This window comes from Dipodomys merriami, unplaced genomic scaffold, assembly GCF_024711535.1.
Source record: "Dipodomys merriami isolate MVZ:Mamm:240054 unplaced genomic scaffold, mDipMer1.0.p SCAF_477, whole genome shotgun sequence".
NCBI lineage: Eukaryota > Metazoa > Chordata > Mammalia > Rodentia > Heteromyidae > Dipodomys > Dipodomys merriami.
Genome location: NW_027206043.1, coordinates 154886 through 175565, shown reverse-complemented (window position 1 = coordinate 175565; position 20680 = coordinate 154886). Strand labels below are relative to the sequence as shown.

The following is a 20680-nucleotide window of genomic DNA, read 5'->3' as shown; positions in this document are numbered from 1 at the left end:
ACCTCCTCATCCCCATCTGCACCCTGGTCCAGGTGACCCTGTGTGGCCTCTGGCTGGGGGCGTCTCCTCCCTTCATGGACACAGACGCACACTCTGAACATGGCCACGTCATCATCCTGTGCAACAAGGGCTCCCTCCCCGCCTTCTACTTCATGCTGGGATACCTGGGCGGCCTGGCCCTGGCCAGCTTCACCGTGGCTTTCCTGGCCCGGAACCTGCCTGACACCTTCAACGAGGCCAAGTTCCTCAGCTTCAGCATGCTGCTGTTCTGCAGCGTGTGGCTCAGCTTCCTGCCTGTCCACCACAGTGCCAAGGGGAAGGCCGTGGTGGCCCTGGAGGTCTCCTCCATCCTGGCCTCCAGGGCGGGCCTCCTGGGCTGCATCTTTGCCCCTAAGTGCTACATCATCTTGTTGAGGCCACACAGAAATTCTCTGCAAGAACTCAGGGACAGATCCCACTCTGGGAGAGAAAAAAAAAACATAGGATGAACGTACAAGTTCCCTCAAATGCTTAAGAGGTTGTGAGGCAAATCCGTCCTAGTTTTCCAACAATGTCTTCCTTTTAATTTGGGAACTATTTCCAAGGAATAAATGATGGTCACTCATTTTCTAGGTGTGTCTACGTGCTGTAACCCAGCATGTCTAAGCTTACATTTTCTTTGGGGGTATTCTTTGGTTTCCCCTATTTAACGTCTACTTAGTCACATCATTTCTATCTTTAGAGCATTGTATGCTGTCTTCTCATTTCATTTGCAGCCTCAGTTCACTTTTCACATTTTACACAACCCACTTTCGGTGCATACGCCATTAGGCTGTTTCTCCTAATATATATCTGTAACACCTGTCCAGCCGATAAATTTCTGTGGTTTGAGCATGTCAATTAATGCCTATCTTTTCACCTACTTGCATTTTTCTTCTCACTTGGTATGTTTTTCACAAAGTCCTATGTCTTTTTTTTTTCCGTCAGCCTACATCTCTTATGCGTCATTCAGAATTATGGAATTGTCTTGGTTTATACTAATGACTCAGTCTTCCAGTTTGCATGGAAACATTTTGAAGTTATCCATTTCTGCTTTAGAAGAGTTAGTATATGCATAATGGCTTTCTCCTTCACTGTAAGCCAGAGATTTCTACCTACTGTTGTTTAATGTCCTTTATGAATATAGTTTATTTTTTTAAAAATTAGATAAATGTCATACAATTTCATGCCATTTTTTTCAGGATATTTTGGGGATTTGTTGATAACTAGAAAGAATCCATCTGTAACAATAGTCAACTTATTCATGTGTGACAAGGAAAATGTTAATTCTGCTATCAAAATAAACCAATTTCTTATTTCCTCTAGTGGTGTTATCAGAATCTCTTGAATTTGGAGTTCATATTATAATTACCCCAGGCATGTTTTATTTTCTGGATACAATCTTCCTCTTGTGTAAAATTAGCATCCATGGGCTGGGAAGGTGGCTCAGTGGTAGAGTGCTTGCCTCGCATACATGAGGCCCTGGGTTTGATTCTTCAGCACCACATACACAGAAAAAGCCGGAAGTGGCGCTGTGGCTCAAGTGGTAGAGCGCTAGCCTTGAGCTGAAGAGCTGAGGGACAGCGCCCAGGCCCAGAGCTCAAGCCCCACGACCGACCCCCAAAAAGGAAATTAGCATCCAGAAGTGACAACCCTCCTACGTGCTACTTGGCCTTTTCCTATGCTGCATTAGAATCGATGCTAATTACCTTATCCTCAATGGAAAATCACAGAAAATGATTAATACACAGGTAAGACCTGATACTGATAGCCGGACACTAGGAATTAAAATTTTAACACATGCTTTGAGGAGAAACATGTCAGGGTACCGCATACAAATAGTGTCCACACATGACTGTAAGGATGACGTGTAACCGGCAGTACATTTATAGGGTTCTTGCAGCAGAAGAAGGTCCTGCAGGGCCCTGTGGGTATTCAATTCACCTTTCAGTGTCTCCACCGCCCAAGAAATGACCCATACAAAATCTAAGCCTCAGGGATTTCATTTATAGTAACTCATAGTTAAATGCTGTCTGTTCATATTGTATAGCCAGTGCCAACGTTAATGCTGAAGTGTGGAGTGGACATTGGTTGACAGAAACGTTGGGAGACACATTGTTTACTGTGAAACTCAGTGGCATTGCTCCCTTTATATGAGTGTGAAATGCTCCACAATGGTATCAGCACAAAGGCTACCAGAATGAAAAGTGTGTTTGTCTTGAGACAAGAAGATTCCCCGGAAATTACCGAAAGTCGCTGCGAAGCCAAACATCCATTGTTTCCCTTTTGCTATGCATCTTGCATCCTGTGGTACATAGCACAAGACAGTAGCTTCCATCAAAGTATCAGCCATCTTTTTTTTTAGGGGGGGTCATGGGCCTGAACTCTGGGCCTGGACGCTGTCCCTCAGCTCTTCAGCTCAAGGCTAGCGCTCTACCACTTGAGCCACAGCGCCGCTTCCAGCTTTTTCTGCTTATGTGGTGCTGAGGAATCGAACCCAGGACCTCATGCATGCAAGGCAAGCACTCTACCACTGAGCCACCTTCCCAGCCCGGCAGCCATTATTATTAAGTAGAGCCCATCACGAGGAATTCAGAAGCCGGGCACTGGTGACTCACATGCCAGCGTAGCTATTCAGAAGGATGCGATCAGAAGATCAGGATTCAAAGTCAGCCCGGGAAGGAAAACCCATGGGACTCTTCAATTAACCATCAAAAATAACAGAAGTGGACCTGTGGCTCAAATGGTAGAGCATCAGTCTTGCGCACAAAAGCTCGTGGAGAGCAGCCAGAGAGCCCTAGGACCAGTACCAAAAAAAGTTTATCTGCATGAGGGAGGTTTCTTCTATGATCACTTTGTTCTGTGTCTGGAAGTTCACCAGTATCTTTGAGACAGTGATACCCACAAAGGAATGGAGTGGAGGGGAGGAAGTAGCTGGGCCTGGTCAGGTCACTGGGAGGATGAATGGGTTCCCAACTATGGTGGCAAGAACAGCACAGACAGAGTGCGTTACCATCTGACCACCTGCGAAATCCTTAGAGGAAGAGATTTTGTACCCTCTGTGTCGTTCTCTGAATCTATAGACTCCATGAGGCTAACAAAAGGAATGGATGAGTCATACATGTACACAATCCCAGCCTGAAAGAAGTATGACGACCATGACTAAGAGGCTACATAGTCAAGAGGTGAATTTTTGCTCTGCGTATGAATTTGTTCCCCTTAAAGCCCCTCGGTTGCTATCTCTGACTTGGGATTCCTGTCTTCCCCTCAGCTTTCCCCCAGGAGATCTTGTGTTGTAAATACTGAAGTCCCTAACTTTCCTCTACTTGAGCTCTGTAAGTTAGCTTCCCATACCCTGTCCAGGCAATGATCAATCCGTGTGAAAAAACACATGTCTCTCAAACTGAATCGTAGCGTTAGTGGTTGTTCCTATCAATAACGGCTGCTGTAACGGGAGTAAGATGGAATTTCAGTAGGCTTTTTATTTGCATTTCCCTCACGGCCCAGGATATTGCGCATTTCTTTATGTACCTAGTGGCCATTTATACCTTTTCTCTGAGAGGTGCCTGCTTAGCTCTTTTTGATAACTTATTAATCAAGTTATTGATTCTCGAGGAGGGGGGAGAGTATAATTTGGTAAATGCTCATATATCCTGATGATTGTTAGGTCTGCCTGGGAGAAATGGCCGTCTTCTCTTTGTTCTCTGCCCATACAGCCTAGAAGTCCCCACCCAGCACCTGTGACCCAAGCAACTGGCATTCCTGGGGGCAGTGGGTGTCCCCCAGGCTCCGAGGTCATTTCCTCCTCCTCTGAGGTCACCTCCTCACCTGGTGCGGCCTCACCTTTTCCTCAATTTTCCCTAGATAAACCCTCCCTCCCACCATAAGCTCTCTCCAGCTCTTGTGTGGGCCTGAAGTTTGGCTGCTTTCTCTCTCCTAAGAAACTCTGTTCTGCCTAAAGCACGTGGGAGCATCCTGACAATGATCAGTCTCTTGTCTGATAGTCAGGTGGCAAAGATTGGCTCCCATTCTATAGACTGGGCTTTGCTGTGCAGAAAGATTTGAGCCCGATGCAATTGCATGTGTCAGTCCTTGCATCTACTAGCTGAGCTACTCAAGTTCTACTCAGGAAGTTGTTTTCTGGGCTGGGAAGGTGGCTCCGTGGTAGAGCGCTTGCCTCGAATGCATGAGGCCCTAGATTCGATTCCTCAGCACCACATAAAGTAGGAAAAAGCCAGAAGTGGCACTGTGGCTCAAGTGGTAGAGCACTTGCCTTGAGCTGAAGAGCTGAGGGACAGCGCCCAGGCCCAGAGTTCAAGCTCCATGACTGACAAAAAACAAACAAACAAACAAATAAATAAATTTGGGGTATTCATGAAAGCCTTAACACACTGTGTGGTCAAATCCTTGAATCTTATTAGATACCAATTTAGAAAGTATGAATAACCAGTGATAGTTTTCTTTTATACCTTTTCTCATTTTTTTTGTAAGTTGTAGGACAACTCAATGTATGCATAAAAAGAATTATTCACCAAGACTATTCAATATAATTCAACAAAAATACAGACAAAAATACAGGTGTACTTAACCAGATTTGACAAGGTCCTCATGTGAAAGAACACTTAATACCCAAAGTAATTGTGTGACTCTTCTCTTTCTGATATTTGTATATAGTATATGGAACTACAAAATTATACCTATGTCTCTGAATTCTTTCTGGGACTGTCAGAGGACCCAGTGCTGCAGCCCTTTATATATGGGCTCTTCCTGTCCATGTATCCGATCTCCTGTGCTCGGAAATCTGCTCATCATCCTATCCATCAACTCTAACCCCCTTCTGCACATGCCCATGTACTTCTTCCTCTCCAACCTGTCCTTCATGGACATCGGCTTCACCTCCACCACCGTCCCCAAGATGCTGCTCCACCTCCACACGCACAGCCAGGCCATCAGCTACGTGGGCTGCATCGCCCAGATGTACTTTTTTTGTATCATTTGTCATTTGGACAGCTTTGTGCTGTGATGGCCTATAACTGCTTTCTGGCCATCTATCACCCCCTGCATTATATGGTCATCATGAGACAACCCCTCCCCCGTGTGTGTGGCTAGTGCTAGGACCCCGGATCATCATATATCTGTATATTTATATACATATATATAAATGTGTGTATATGTATACATATATATGTATATATATATATATATATAGTTGATCTAATTTATGTGTGTGCCAGTCCTGGGGCTTGAACACAGAGCCTGGGAACTGTTCCTGAGTTTTTGTGCTCAAGGCTGGCACTCTACCACTTGAGCCACATCTCCATTTCTGGCTTTTGGGGAGTTAATTGGAAATAAGAATCTCATGGGCTTTCCTACCAAGACTGGCTTTGAACCACAGTGCTCAGATCTTAGCCTCCTGAGTAGCTGGGATTACAGGCATGAGCCACTGATGACCAGCTTAGAAATATATCTTAAAAGTTGTTTTCCAATGATATTATTAAATACAACTCTTTTTCTTGTATTCAGCCACAACCAAATCTCTGTATTAGTTCATTTTATGCAATGATGTCATCTTAATAAACACATTTGTTTCTTGCTTTTCAATACAACACTCATTTTAATTTTTTCATTTTAACTTGGTTAGGGAATTCAGTGTCAATGGAAAAGGGAATCGTAAATTATATTGAAATAGACATGTGTAAAATTTAAACAAAGCAATCTCCAATGCACACTTCATCCATGGTGCATTCGAATGTCTAAAAAGGTCGGTGTACTTCCTGACCCTTTTATTTTTTTTTAATTAATTTACTTTATTGTAGTTTTTTTAACCAACAAAAATGTAAATGGCAACGCTCAGCTTCTAACTCAAAATGAAATTAATCTTGCTGTGTAAAAGGTACCCAAACCCCGAGGTAAGTTCCAGGGATGTCCCAGGATCCCATGATGAGCGGAATCAGCTTTCTTCTCTCTGGAGGGAGAAGGAAGGAAGGAAGGGAAACTGAGGTAGCCTGTGGGCCGTGTCTCCTCCGCGCGTGCGCAGTGCAGACTCCACATGGAGCCCTTCCTCTCAGAAACCTCATCCCGGGGGTGTGAGACCCCAGCAGGTAACTGCGGGAAGGACGCAGCGCGCAGAGCCGCGAACACCTCACCTGACAGCTAACTCACACCCCCCATTACCTACAAACCCATAACCTCCTCGCCCTCCCACCCCAGGGCCGACGCGCGCCCCGCCACGGCGCCATGACGCTCCCACAGGAAGTCCCACCTTCAGAGGCTGCGGCCTTGCCATTCCGACGCGCCCGGCCCCCTGGGCCTCATTCAGGGATTGGTGCCTTTTCATGTCACTCAAAATCTGAGCCCGGGCAAGGCCTGAAGGTCCGTTTAAAATGATTGGCAGCGCGCGGGATGTCAGGACTGTCCAATCAAGACACCGGAAGTCGAGAGGAGAAGGGGCGGGGCTTCGCGCGGATGTGCGGAACACCGGGCGATCTCGGCGCCATCTTGGAGTCCGTTTACCGGCTGTGCGGGAAGTCTGGGTGACCGCAGCGTCTTTACCCTGTGAAGGTGCCAGGTGGACCCAACACCCCCCCCCCAGAACCAGGAATGGTGGGTGTGGGGGTACAGTAGGCAGCGCTGGGGGAGGGGGGAGGGGAGGTGGGGGAGGGGAGGGAGGGGCCCTTAGGGCAGCTTTGTTTGGGGGTGAAATAAAAGGGGGAAAGGAGGGGTCCCTACTGGCCTTCTGGTGTGTCTTCCCTCTGTCCCGAACACTTTTTTCTTGTGTGTGTCCGTGCTGGGTCTGGGCGCCGTCTCTGAGCACTGTTTAGGTGTTTTGCTCAAGGTTGGCGCTCTACCACCTGAGCCACTGGCTCCACTTTTTGGTCTCTCGGTGGTTTTGTCGGGAGATAAGCTCATGGACTTACCTGTCTGAGCTGGCTTTGAACCATGATCCTCCCTCAGTAGCAGGGATTGCAGGTATAATTACAGGATCAAAGAAATGTTCAATAGGAAGAAATCTAGGGCCGGGAAGTGGGCTCAGTGGTAGAGTGCTTGCCTAGCATGCATGAAGTCCTGGGGTCAATTCCTCAGTACCATATACGCAGAAAAAGCCAGAAATGGTGCTGTGGCTCAAGTGGTAGAGCGCTCGCCTTGAGCAAAAGAAGTTCAGGGACAGCGCCCAGGCCCTGAGTTCAAGCCCTAGGAGGGCAAAAAGAAAGAAAAGAAAAAGAAATCAATAGCAAAAATTTCTTTAATCCTATCATAAACAATACAAAGTCCTTTTCACCCCTTGTGCCCTGTAAGTAGCACAGTAATCGTATTGCATTGACTTTTCTACCTCAGAATAGAATACAAATCCAGTTGCACACTATTAAGAATTTGGGTATTGGCATTCCCAGGGCATGTGGACTGGGAATGAGGAGCAAAGTGTCATTTCAGGAGCCAGTGACATTTGAGGATGTGGCCATGGACTTCACCCAGGAGGAGTGGCAGGTCCTAGACAATGCTCAGAGGACACTCTACAGGAACGTGATGTTGGACACCTACCGCAACCTGATGTTCGTGGGTCAGTGACACTTGCAGGAACAGAAGAGCTTCTGTTGGTGTAGGAAATGCACCAGCCATTTCTGACTTTTTACCTCTACTGCCTTATTACATGCTTTGAACTGACACAAAGTAGTAGCACATCCACAAAGTAGTAACACATTACAGTGTGGCATTTCAGTAGACAAATAAGTTACAATGACCAGGTCTCAGTTATTGGCTAGTCTTATCAGTTTAAGCAAACACAACTTCTTTGCACATGGAACAGGTAACATCGTTTGCGCTGGCTGTTCTGAAATATTCAATTAGTGGTGGTCACTCATAGTTAGGCTAATATGCTTTGCCACATTGCAAATTATTCTGCATCTTTTACATCTAGTAAATACTTGCATTATATAATCAGGTATTCAGTATTGGCTGTGCATGTCTATCATTATACTGGACCCTTTTTGAATTGACCGTTTTTGGTATGTGGTAGTGCTGAGACTTGAACTCAGGACCTGGGCTCTGTCTGTCCCTTAGCTGCTTCACACAAGGCTGGTGTCCAGTACTTGAGCCACAGCTCTACTTACAGCTTTTTGGTGTTCCTTGGAGATGAGTCTCGTAGACTTCCCTGCCTGGGCTAGCTTAGAATTGCAGTCCTCAGATCTCAACCCCTTAAATAGCTAGGCTTACAGGTGTGAGCCATCAGTGCAACTGAATTATGATCATATTTTGTTGTTGTTGTTGTTGATCATAGGGCTTGAACTCTGGGCCTGAGCACTGTCCCTCAGCTCTTCAGTGCTCCACCACTTGAGCCACAGCGCCACTTCCAGTTTTCTAGTGGTTTATTGGAGATAAGAATCTCACGGATTTTCCTGCCTGGGCTGGCTTTTAACTGTGATCCTCAGATCTCAGCTTCCTGAGTCGCTAGGATTACAGGTGTGAGCCATCAGCGCCCAGCTCATCATTTTATACTGACCTTTTTTCCTCTTTGCACTTCTTAATTTTAAAAAATGTACCATATTAAATGACAGCAGTGTCACCTATCTGTTTGTTTCCACTTGCGCAGTTAATCTTTTCCACAGCTTCCCTTTGATTCCATGTGCATTTTTCCTGAAGTGGGGTTTTTTTTTGGCAGATAACCATGGCATCTAAGTTACTTTTATGCCATTCAGTGAGTCTATATCTTAAGTTCTGTGATTAGAATTTCATCTGGTTAAATCAAATTTACAAAGACTTGATACTCTGTTACTTTTTTCTAATGGTTTTGCATATTGTTTTCCTTTTTCCTCCCCTTAATCTTTTTTGTCTGCTTGATGTTTGTATGGATAGGGTTTATTCTTTGAGTGTCTGCTTCTGTCATTGAGTTTATAAATTCTTATGTTTTCATGGTGGCAATTATGTCTTTTAGTAAAAGGATGTACTTAAGTATTTCCTGTCAATCTGACCTAGTGGTGGATCTCCTGACATTTTTTTTCCTAGGTAAGGTGTTTATTTGATTCTATTCTGAAGGACAGATTTTTAGGATAAAATAGTCTCAGGGGGAAACTTTCAAGACTTTTTGCATAGCCTCTTGTGTCTATTCTGTTTTCTGCTGGTCCTCTAGAATTTTTTTATAAGTGACGTGGTGCTTTTTGCTATTTTTAGGATTTTCTCACTATTGTGTACTTGTGATGAGTTGAGGAAAATATATCTCAGAGCCTTTATTAGCCAAAAAATCGGGAGTTGTTTAAGCTTCCTGGCCTCTATATTCATATCTCTCCCTTGGGTGACAATTCTTTTGTTGAATACCTGTTTGATATCCTTTTCCTTCCCTGACTGGAGCATCTGTAGTACAAATGTTAGCTTGTTTATGTTGGTCTGTGTATGAAAGACTTTGTCTTCCTTCTCACCTTATATCTTTTTTATTAATCCACCTGAATTATTTTAAAGTAACCTATCTTCACTCTTAAGATATTGATTCTTCTAATTCTGCCTGGTTACTTCTCCCGTTAAGTGTTCTAGCTGTTGGTTTTTGTTTAGTTGCTTGTTTGTTCTTTGCATGTTTTTTTTTTTTAATATATGAGTTCTTTATTCCCAAATTCCTGGTTGGTTCTTTTCTGCTGTATTTTCTTAGAGTTTTGAGAGAGTCTTGTGATGTTGTACTGGTGTCTCAGCTTCCTAAATGCTGGGGTTACAAGAGTACCTCACCACAGCTAGTTCCCATTTGTTCTTTATGTACTCTGTCTCTTTTCCTAATATCTCCTATACATCATAAGTTAACCTTCTAATTTTATTGTGCCACCTCTCGTTTATTCTGATTCCTCCCTTAGCACTTTTCCCATTTTTTTAAATTTACATCAGTTATTTGTGGACAGAAATTTTATTTTAGCATGAAATATATGTGCAAACCATACAAGTTGATCAGACTATGTCCTCTGCCCCTCTCCCTCATCACACTTCCAAAAACAACTCCAACAAGTTTCCTTGTTCCATCTTTACACATAATATTTTTTCATATTCCACAGAGTACTAAAGTATCTTGACCATATTTATCAACCTTCATTCTCTGTCTGCTCTCCCACTAGTACCCGCCCCCAAGATGTCTGTTTTCTTAAATTCATCATTGTAGGTTATTTCCCATACAACTTTTTTGACAAATTAAGGATCAAATTAATAGCCTTACCTATACTAGATCTACTAGTATAGTAGATTTCAAACTGTAGCCATGATGATTGAGAGTGTATACTTTCTCTAAAGTTTAAAATTGGTCCCATCACCACACACTTGATAAATTAGAGATGTCTGCTCCGTGGCTCTGACTTAGCATTAGCAATGAATCTTAAGCTATTTTGCATTTACAGGGCACTGCAGTACCAAACCAGAGTTAATCTTCAGGTTGGAGCAAGGAATTGAGCCAGCTATGGCAGCAGAAGGTCTATACGGGAGCCTTTCAGGTCAGTCATTGCCCGCAAGGAGGAGGATCAGGAGGAGGAGAGGTAGCTCGTCCAATCCTGGCCATGGTGAGCTGTGTTCTAACACTGCAGCAGCATTAGGTTTCCGAGGCAGATTGTCACATGTAAAACCATCCCTGTTGGGTTGCCTGCTTTGTTTTGCTCCCGTGTTAGCTCCTTACCACACGTCTGTTTGGTTGTGTCATAGGCTCTGGTCTTTATAGCTGTATGATGTTAGCAGAAATCAAACGTGTACTTCCTTTTATAAAACTTACAGCTTTCTGAGGGAGAAAGGGGACACAAAGATAAAATTATTTGGTATTGAGATAAGAGCCACAAAGACTAAGAAGAAAACAAAAGCACTAGATAAATTGTTAGCTCTTAAAGGAAGACTATTAAAGAGATTGTTCCTTACTAATTTTGAAGTGAGTACTTTCAAAATTTGGTATATAACATGTAGGGATGAATAAGATGTAGACTTCTGTTGTCATGATTATAATGTAAATACAAATTTGGGAATTAGTAGCTTGAAACAAGTATTTAAGTCATATTTATTGAGGCAGACACTTAAGTGGAGCTGATAAAATGAGGAAGAAAGCTCTAGATCAAGCTTTGTGTGCCATACACATTACACATTGCACATTGCAGAATTTATGGAGTTATGGATTCCTATGGTAACAGATGATGCACATTTCATAGGTGTAGAGCAACTAAAAGAGAAAGTAGCACTGAAAATCTCCCAATGCCATGTTTTATTCATCACCAGATACAAAATCCTTAGATCCATATTATTTTAAAATCTTACACTATTAGGTAATGGTGATACTACATTTATGTTAGAGTTGCAGAATGTTTGATGTGCTTTGTTGGTACTGATGATTTTCATGTCATTTTAGCTGTCCAGAAAATGAATGGTCCACTTGATATTGGCCAGGAAAATCCAGAGAGAGATTTTCAGGAAGTTGTGATGATGAACAGTAGTAGTACATCAGCTGAACACACAGTTAAAGTAGGCAGAATATTTCCTATGAACTCAAACCCTACCTCAAATCTGAACAGAAACAATGGGTGCTATTCAGTAGCGATGCCTGGAGGGCTCTGTGTAAGCCAAAACGTGCTACACCATGGTGAGCTTGAGGACCTGCACCCCGGACAGGAACCTGACGCTCTTAACGGGAAACCCCTCAGATATCCAGAACATTCTGATCTACAGAATAAGATTCAAAGTTCACAAAAGTATTTTCAATATCTAGAGCCAGGAAAGGCTAACGCGAGGATGACATTGACACCTAAGAAGTCTCAGCTGCAACACACTTGGAGTAAGTTTCACGAATACAAGAAACCCTTTGAGCAGGTATCGCCTGTAGCCCGAAAAGTAGCCCAGGTTCTGAAGGAATCTTTTGGATGTAATATGTGTGGGATAGTTTTCTGTAACATGTCTGAGCTTAGTGACCACAAGGAAGCCCACAAAGGAGAGAAATTCTACAAACCTAGTAATGGTGAGAAATCTTTCCACAAGAAATCACACCTCATAAAACAAGAAGAAACACACACAGTGGAAGAGCACCAAGAGCATACACAATGTAAGAGATTCTGCGAGAAGTCAGAAGTAAGCGGTGATCAGCAGGTGTCCACTAGGGAAAAACTTACTAGATGTAAAATCTATAGGAAGCCCTTTCCCCAGAAGGCGAACCTCCAAGCTTATGAGAGAACTCACATAGGTAAGGAGTCCTATGAGTGTAAGAAATGCAGGGCATTTTTCTGTTACAAGTCTCACCTCACAGAGCATCAGAGAAATCACACAAAAGAAAGACTGTACAAATGCGACGAATGCAGGAAACTGTTCAGCCATTGGGCCTCCCTTCTCACACATCAGAAAATCCATACCGACGAGAGACCTTATCAGTGCGGAGAGTGTCGGAAAACTTTCCGTTGTAAGTCATACCTCATTGTGCATCAGAGAACTCACACCGGTGAGAAACCCTATGAGTGTGCAGAATGTAGGAAGACGTTCAAAAGTTTATCTTCCCTCACGGTGCACCAAAGGACCCACACAGGTGAGAAGCCCCATCAGTGTGACAGGTGTCCCAAAGCATTCTGCTCTAAGTCCCTCCTCACAGTCCACCTGCGACACCACACGGGTGAGAAACCCTACGAGTGTCAGGAGTGCAGGAAGGCTTTCTATTCTGCATCCAGCCTCCGGGTGCACCGGAAAACGCACACAAATGAGAGGCCCTATGAGTGTGCGCACTGTAAGAAGATGTTCAAATGCGCTTCATACCTCTCCATCCATCAGAGGATTCATACCGGCGAGAAGCCCTACCAGTGTTCCGAATGTGGCAGAGCCTTTGTGTGGAAGTCATGCCTCACCGTCCACCAGAGAGCTCACAGCAGTCAGAAGCCCTACGAGTGTGAGGTGTGTAAGAAAGCATTCAAAGTTCTGAAGTCCTTGCATGTGCACCAGCGACGTCACGTGGGTCAGATGGCCCTGTGAATGAGATGAATGTAAGACAACACTGTCCCCGTCCCTCACTGTAAAAAGTGTAGGGATATCATAGCCTCAGGGGCATCGGTGTACCCTGGGCTGTAGCTCAAGTGGTGAGAGCTAGCCTGGCACAAAAAAAGCCCAGGCTCTGAGTTCAAACCCCAGGACTGCTGCGCACACACACACACACACACACACACAGAGGAAAGCTTTCACATATGGTCACCTCTGTATAAGAAAAGGGATACAAGCCAGAACCCAGGTGCATATAAGCAATTGCCAGACCTAGTGGTGCCTGCTTTAATCTCAGCTACTTGAGAAACTAAGGCTGGAGTGTCTCATTAACTCAGGTTTGATAGTTCATCTGGGCTAAATGACAGGATATGATGTTTTAAGATAATTTTATTTGGAAGTGAATGTCATGAAAGAAAGTAGCAAGACTGTCCATCCTGAAGGGGACCCCAAAGAGGAATCCCCCAATAAAAAAAGGGAAGCTGAGTAAAAACTTGTGCTGTCTGTATATGACATCTAAAACTCACAGATTTAAAACTAGATGTTTTTAAGACTTAATGACTTGAAAACTCCTGTGAGCAAGCACCAGGTTCCAGTGTAGGAAATTCTCTGCACAGATTGCCCCCATGTACATCAAAGACTTCATTCCACAAACCTCAGGAGTGCAGAGAATTTGGAAAGGCTTTGCAGCAGAAGTCAGACATTGGGTAATTCATGAAAATCGGAGGCTCTGAGAATGTGGAGGAGGTAGTGGGGCTGAGCTGTCCCTCAGTGACAAGATGTCCTCGAATGTCGGTTACTTGTCCAATCACACTGACGGAGCCATACTGTATGGTCGCCTTGCTGGCTCAAATCAGCTTTTGGAAAAGTAGGAAAATTGCAGTACCCTGAGTGTACCTCATTAAGCTAGGACATTGGGCGAGGGATATTTTAAATTGTCACAAATTTCTTTGAATGTTAGAATTTATAACAGTTGAAAATGCCTTAAATTCAATGGATGAAATCCAATTTAGGTAATTTGAGTGTTAATCTATAGGAAGACTCAAATGTTGTGTTTTAAGTTCCTTGAGAGTATTCAGTGTTATACTAGCAAATAAATAGGATGTTAATGGCCTTTTCTGGTGTGCCTTGTGCTCTTTCTTGGGACGTCTGTGGGTTTCATGACTAGAAACTGGTCCTTGTTTAGGCCTAAACCCCCTAGGACACATAGAGGTTGGCCAGGATGTCAGGTGGAAATGTGCACATCGTCTCTGTGATCATCTGTGTGGCTAGCTCACATCAACAAAAGCTCCCCAATTTAGTCAGGCACCTGTGGAGGCTGAGATCAGAGGATCACCGTTCAAAGCCAGCCCAGGCAGGAAAGTCCGTGAGACTGTTATCTCCAATTAATCATCAAAGAGCCTGGGCGATGTCCCTGAACTCTTCAGCTCAAGGCTAGCCCTCTACCACTTGAGCCATAGCACACTTCTGGTTTTCTGGTGGTTTACTGGAGATAAGAGTTTCACAGACTTTCATGCCCGGGCTGGCTTTGAACTGAGACCCTCAGATCTCAGCTAGGATTTACAGGCATGAGCCACTGGCACCCGGCTGTGTTGTTTCTTTTTGCACCAACACTGGGGCTTGAACTCAGGGCTTGGGTGTTGTTCTTTAGTTTTTATTTGCTCAAGGCAGGTGTTCTGCCACTTGAGCCACACACAGCTCAGGGACTCTTAGAACACTCCACTACTGGTCTGAATGGGGAATAGCCACAGAGAGAGGAGAGAGAGACAGAGAGAGAAGATCTGACATGTTCCTCCAGTTCAAGCAGCAGAGAACGCCATCCTGGCAGCCAGTGGCCATACCTTCCCAGGAAAGGAAGAAGCAGAGAATCACCTGAGAACCACAGGGGAAAACAAGGGGAAAAATTAGTGCCCCTATGGCTGGTGCACTATTTCTCTCCCTGGGCCCTGCCTCCAGACCCTCAAGAGAGTTGCAGACTTGCCAGACAGGTTCCAACAGTCCAAGTCCCCGATTCTAGAACCATCTCCCAGGATGTCTTTTCTGGCAGGCAGGCAGTTCTGAGAGACCAGAGTGGAAATCTTTACTGATTTCCACAGCCCCCTTCCCCCACCCCACTTCACCACCACCAAAGCCGGGAAATGAACTGCTGGCTGGGGCCTAACTTGGTGACAGGCATTCACTCCTGACCCTCCGAGTCATGTGACTGCCAGGCCTGGCCTGAAGCCCACCTCCAGGATCTCCACTGTGACATGTATCTGCTTCCAGGTTGTCGCTTCTGAGGCCCCCACAACCTCCAGTCTCAGTCCTGAGTCTCCTTCCCCTACAGAGAATTGAATGGGGCTCCCCCACCCATAGATTTGGACGCTTGTTACTTCAGAAGACAAAATCTGGGGGGCTTGTGGGAGGACATGGAAAGGCTGTAAAAAAAAAAAAAAGGTAGTTCCCATGGCAACTGGCAATATCCAATACACACAGAGATGAAGCTAACTAAGAGCAGGAAAGCAGCCCAGGAGCCGATGACCAGCACATCCACATGGCAACCAGGCTCATTTCCCTGCATCTGAGCAGGACCAGGGATCAGGGCAGTGCCCAGAGCCTGTGCGCAAATGCTGAGCTCCTGACCCATTCCCTTAGTCAGCTTCAACCCGGCTGCTGGGAGTGGTACAAAAGGACTTCTTCCATCTCATTTTAACCTGTTACTTCCTGCCCCTGACCCGCCTTTTTCTCTCCTGGGCTCTGATGATGGCTGCTGTTACACTCCACACCTCTGAGAGATAGACTTGTAGTGTCTGCTCGTGAGTGAGAATGTGGGGGTAACTGGTTTTTCCTGTATTGGCTTTATTTGTATTTATCTGTACAAAACAACCTCCAGCTCTATCCATAAGATGGACCAGAGAGCCGGGCGCTGGTGGCTCACGCCTGTCATCCTAGCTACTCAGGAGGCTGAGATCTGAGGCCGCCGTTCAAAGCCAGCCTGGGCAGGAAAGGCTGTGAAAGTCTTATCTCCAATAAACCACCAGAAAACTGGAAGTGGCACTGTAGTTCAAGTGGTAGAGTGCTTGCCTTGAGCTGAAGAGCTGAGGGATAACACTCAGGCCCAGAGTTCCAGCCCCATGACCGACAAAAAAAAAAAAAAGATGGACCAGAGAGTCTCACGACATTTTAACAACTTACATAAATTGCATAACTTAATTTTATAAGCATTTAAACCTTCTTGGGAAATTGTTTTTACCTGCACACGTGGAATCCCGCCAGCTGCACTCATTGATTTTTGTATGGCTGTATAAATTCAGCAAGTTAGGGTGCTTTGAATTTGTGTCGAGTTACTGTATATCATTATCCTTGAATAAATTAAAGAAAAGGGGGAAAACTCAAGTAACTGGGAACAAAAAGCACCAGTTATAAACTCTTCACAAGGCTGGCACTATTATTGCTAATTAGGAACAAAGTAAAGGTCACATAGGGTTTCAGAGACAGTAGAATTATGAAGGTGACTCACAAGAATAAATTCTGTTGCTGGGGTTGGAGGTATGGCTGGGTTGGTAGAGCAACAGCCAAGAGTTCAAACACTAGTCCCACATAACAAAGAAAAGAAAAAAGTCTTTTGTTTACAAACTAAAAGACTAACTTCAGTGGAGGTTTAATTATGCCCAGGTGGAAAAGTGCTATATTTGCCAACAACATGGTAAACAAGCCTTAGAACACAATGTATGGTCTCACAGCCAAACACAAACTCAGGAAGATATAGAGGATCTCAGGAAGACTCCGCCAGCACACCATTTGAGGATCTTGGTATTTTATTAGGATGCCTTCAGAGGACTAGAATCACTGACCAATCCACTAATTAAAAGGGGGGAAAGAACATAGTAAAACTAACAATCTGCTACTTGGCTATTCTTGACATCTGATCTGGGGTCTGATGACAGCTACTTACTCTGTATAAGGGAGTTTATTTGTATAACTATTAGAAAGGTTCCCTTCCAGCTATGCAGGAGGTGTGGGAAGAATAAATGTATTTATTAGCCGAAAATTGACTGGCTCTGGATTACATGCCTGGAAGGAAAGTCAGGAAAGTCAGGCTCTCTTCTGTGCCACCAAGTGATCATAAAGGTTAAAGTGACTCGAGGATAAAAAGATATATAAGGAACTGGGTGCTAGTGGCTCACACCTGTAATTCTAAGGAGGCTGAGATCTGAGCATCGCAGTTCAAAGCCAGCCCAGGCAGGAAAGGCCATGAGACTCTTATCTCCAATAAACCAATCAGAAAACCAGAAGTGGTGTTGTGGCTCAAGTGGTAGAGCGCTTGCCTTGAGCTGAAGAACTGAGAGACAGCGCCCAGGCCCAGAGTTCAAGACCCAGGACTGGTGGCCGGGAGGAAGGGGAGGGAATATCTAAGGGATGAGCCGGTACTGGTGCTCATGCCTGTAATCCTAACTATGTAGGAGACTGAGAACTTCCCAGGCAGAAAAGTCTGCAAGACGAAAGAAAGAAAAAGAAAAGGAAGGAAGGAAGGAAGGTAGGTAATGGTAACATTTAGAAAATGAGAGGAATTTCATTTGGGGAAATAGGAAGAATTCTATTTATGGAAAGCACTAGACATTTCCAGACAGCAACAGGAAGATAACTTTAAAAAAATTAATTCCATCAGCCAGTCCTCAACTCTCTTACATCAGCCAATCCTCAGCCCTCTTACATCAGCCAGTCCTCAGCCCTCTTACATCAGCTAATCCCCAACCCTCTTACATCAGCCAATCCTCAGTCCTCTTACATCAGACAATCCCAAGCCTCTTGCATCAGACAATCCCCAGCCCACTTACACCTGGATGAAAATTGCTCAGCCTTCCATTAGTACAGACAGAATGGGAGAAGGAATCCATGTCCATACCAATGTGTGCTGTGCTGTTCAATGTCAGATGCTGCTAAAATTGTTCACACAAAACCTAAATTGTTTCCTGTGGCGTTGCAGGTCGTCCCTGAGTCTAAGGCCAAATCACAAGCTTCTGGCCTCGTTGCCCGCAGGTGGAGGTGCGAACCCCTGACCCCAGCCACAGCACTGTGGGACACACCTCGCAGTCTACAGGGAATAGAACACACCAGCTCGATGCAAGGATCAAACCCAACGAGTAGCCGGGCACCGGTGGCTCAGGCCTGCCATCCCAGCTACTCAGGAGGCTATCTGAGGATCAGGGTTCAAAGCCAGGCCAGGCAGGAGAGTCCTGAGACTGTCTCCAATGAATCCCCAGAAAACTGGAAATGGTACTGTGGCTCAAAGTGGTAAATAAATAAATAAGTAGACTGAGTGAGGTATGTTCATGTCTGTGTTCATTTAGGAAGACAAAGTAAGATACTGATACAGGAAATAGTGACGGGAGATTTAAGGTAGAGTTTACCGGTGAAGCATGAGCTGGACACACACAAGGTTCTGAAACTCAACGCCCAACACAGAAAGCAAGAGAGGAGAAAGATGAAAGAGGGAAGGGGAAAGGGAGGGGAGGGGAAAAGAAGAAAGGAGGGAAAGAAGGAAGGGAGGGAGAGAAGGAGGGAGAGAGAGAGAAAGGGAAGGAAAGGGAAGAAGCAAAACACAGACAGTAATCTGATTATTTGGGAGACTGAGGCAGGGCGATCATGGTTCAAAACTAGCTTAAAGTGAGACCCTGTTACAACAAAAACCAAAAAGAAAAGAAAAAAATGGAAGCACACATGAAAAACAGTCATCTCTGATTATTGTGTATTATAAGAATCATTCAAATACCTTAGTTATAGCTTTTTTAATAGAAATACTACAACTCATAATTATTCCCTTTTTTTTTTTTTTTTGGTCTGTTGTGGGGCTTGAACTCTGGGCCTGGATGTTGTAGCCTCAACTCTTCAGCTCAAGGCGAGTGCTCTACCACTTGAGCCACAGCACCACTTTTGGTTTTCTAGTGGTTTATTGGAGATAAGAGTCTCACCGACTTTCCTGCTTGGGCTGGCTTTGAACTGTGATCCTCAGATCTCAGCCTCCTGAGTAGCTAGGATGACAGGCATGAGACACCAGTGCCCATCTATTCCTTTATTAAAAGAATATGACATAATAATGTTACTTGGAAGCAAGTATTCTTGTGTGTGTGTGTGTGTGTGTGTGTGTGTGTGTTTGTGTGTGTGTGTGTGTGTGTGTGTGTGTGTTGGTCCTGGGGCTTGAACTCAGGACCTAGGGTGGTTGCTGTTCCTGTGCTCTCTCGCTCAAAGCTACTGCTCTACTACTCGAGCCACAGCTCCACTTCTGGCTTTGTGGAGGTCAATTAAAGATCAGAGTCTCAGACTTTTCTGATCAGGCTGGCTTTGAACCACAGTCCTCAGATCTCAGCCTCCTGAGCAGCTCGGATGACAAGCCCGGGCCATGGAAGCCCAGTGGAATCTACTATTCTTAAGAACTCCATGCTGTTTGACATTCTGAAATGTGAATTAATAAATGCCTCTGATCTGAGTATGGAGTAATTTGAGGGCAAGTAGGAAATCACCAACAAAGACAATGGTTTTTGAGAAAGCCCAAGGAACACGCTGCTTAGGAATGAGGCCTCCTTGAATTTGCCTAGAAAGTTGAAGATGGCAAAGAAATGGAAAATCAGAATCAATGAGAAAGATCAAGTTCTGTTCCCCTATCGGCTGAAGAGGACCACCATTTTGAACCTCCAAACCGTCCAGCCATTCTATCGTGAGCACTTACTTCTACTGGGACGGATCGACTACTTCTTTTCTAGTCGCCCTCCAGGAGAGAATTCTCAGGGCCCTCTTGATGTCTTGGTTCCTCAGGCTGTAGATGAAGGGGTTCAGCATGGGGGTGACCACCGTGTACATCAGTGAGGCTGTGGCCGTCGCATGTGAGTTTTGAGTCACCGCTGAGCTGAGGTACACACCCAGGAGTGTGCAATAAAACAAGGAGACCACGGAGAGGTGCGAAGCGCAGGTGGAGAAGGCCTTGTACTTCCCCTGGGTGGAGGCGATTTTGCAGATGGCTGACACGATCTTAGAGTATGAATAAATGATGCCGGCGAAGGGGCCCACAGCGAGCAGCAGGGCGGTGGCGTAGATCACCAGGTCATTAAGGAAGGTGCCAGAACACGCGTGGTGGACCACCTGATTCAGTTCACAGAAATAGTGAGGGATTTCAAGCGCTCTACAGAAGGTCAGCCGCAAGACCAGGAAGGTATGAAGCAAGGAGTTCAGGACGCCTACGATCCAGCATCCCAGAGCCAAGAGGCCACAGAGCCGGGGGCTCATGATGACCGTGTAGCGCAGGGGGTGACAGATGGCCACGTACCTGTCATAGGCCATCACGGTCAACAGGAAAATGTCCAACCCAGAGAAAAGCAACAGGCAGTACATCTGGGCAATGCAGCCTGCGTAGCTGATGGCCTGGCTGCGCGTCTGGAGGTTGAGCAGCATCTTGGGGACAGTGGTGGAGGTGAAGCAGACATCCACCAGGGACAGGTTGGAGAGGAAGAAGTACATGGGCGTGTGCAGACGGGGGTCTGCCATGATGGCCAGAACAATGAGCAGATTGCCGAGCACGGTGATCAGGTACACAGACAGGAACAGCCCAAAGAGGAGAGGGTGGATTCGTGGGTCTTGGTTGGAAAATCCCAGAAGAAGGAATTCTGAAAGTTGGGTGCCATTCCCTGGTTCCATGTGCTTGAGATGACTACCACCACCATCACCCCCCAAAACATGACAT

The 20680-nt window shown here is 45.2% G+C and overlaps 2 protein-coding genes across 2 annotated transcripts; one reads left to right on the top strand and one right to left on the bottom strand.

Annotated features, from left to right (window-relative positions):
- Positions 1-6545: 6545 nt before the first annotated feature.
- On the top strand, positions 6546-14073 carry LOC138808768 (zinc finger protein 39-like). The gene is made up of 4 exons (XM_069994953.1): positions 6546-6621; positions 7450-7576; positions 10380-10472; positions 11366-14073. The coding sequence occupies exons 1-4, from the start codon at positions 6619-6621 to the stop codon at positions 12961-12963; spliced, it is 1821 nt and encodes a 606-aa protein (XP_069851054.1). The 5' UTR covers positions 6546-6618; the 3' UTR covers positions 12964-14073.
- A 5601-nt stretch (positions 14074-19674) lies between these two features.
- Positions 19675-20634, bottom strand: LOC138808804 (olfactory receptor 7A17-like). Its single transcript, XM_069995016.1, has one exon. It carries the CDS (start codon positions 20632-20634, stop codon positions 19675-19677), a length of 960 nt encoding a protein of 319 aa, XP_069851117.1.
- Positions 20635-20680: the final 46 nt, after the last annotated feature.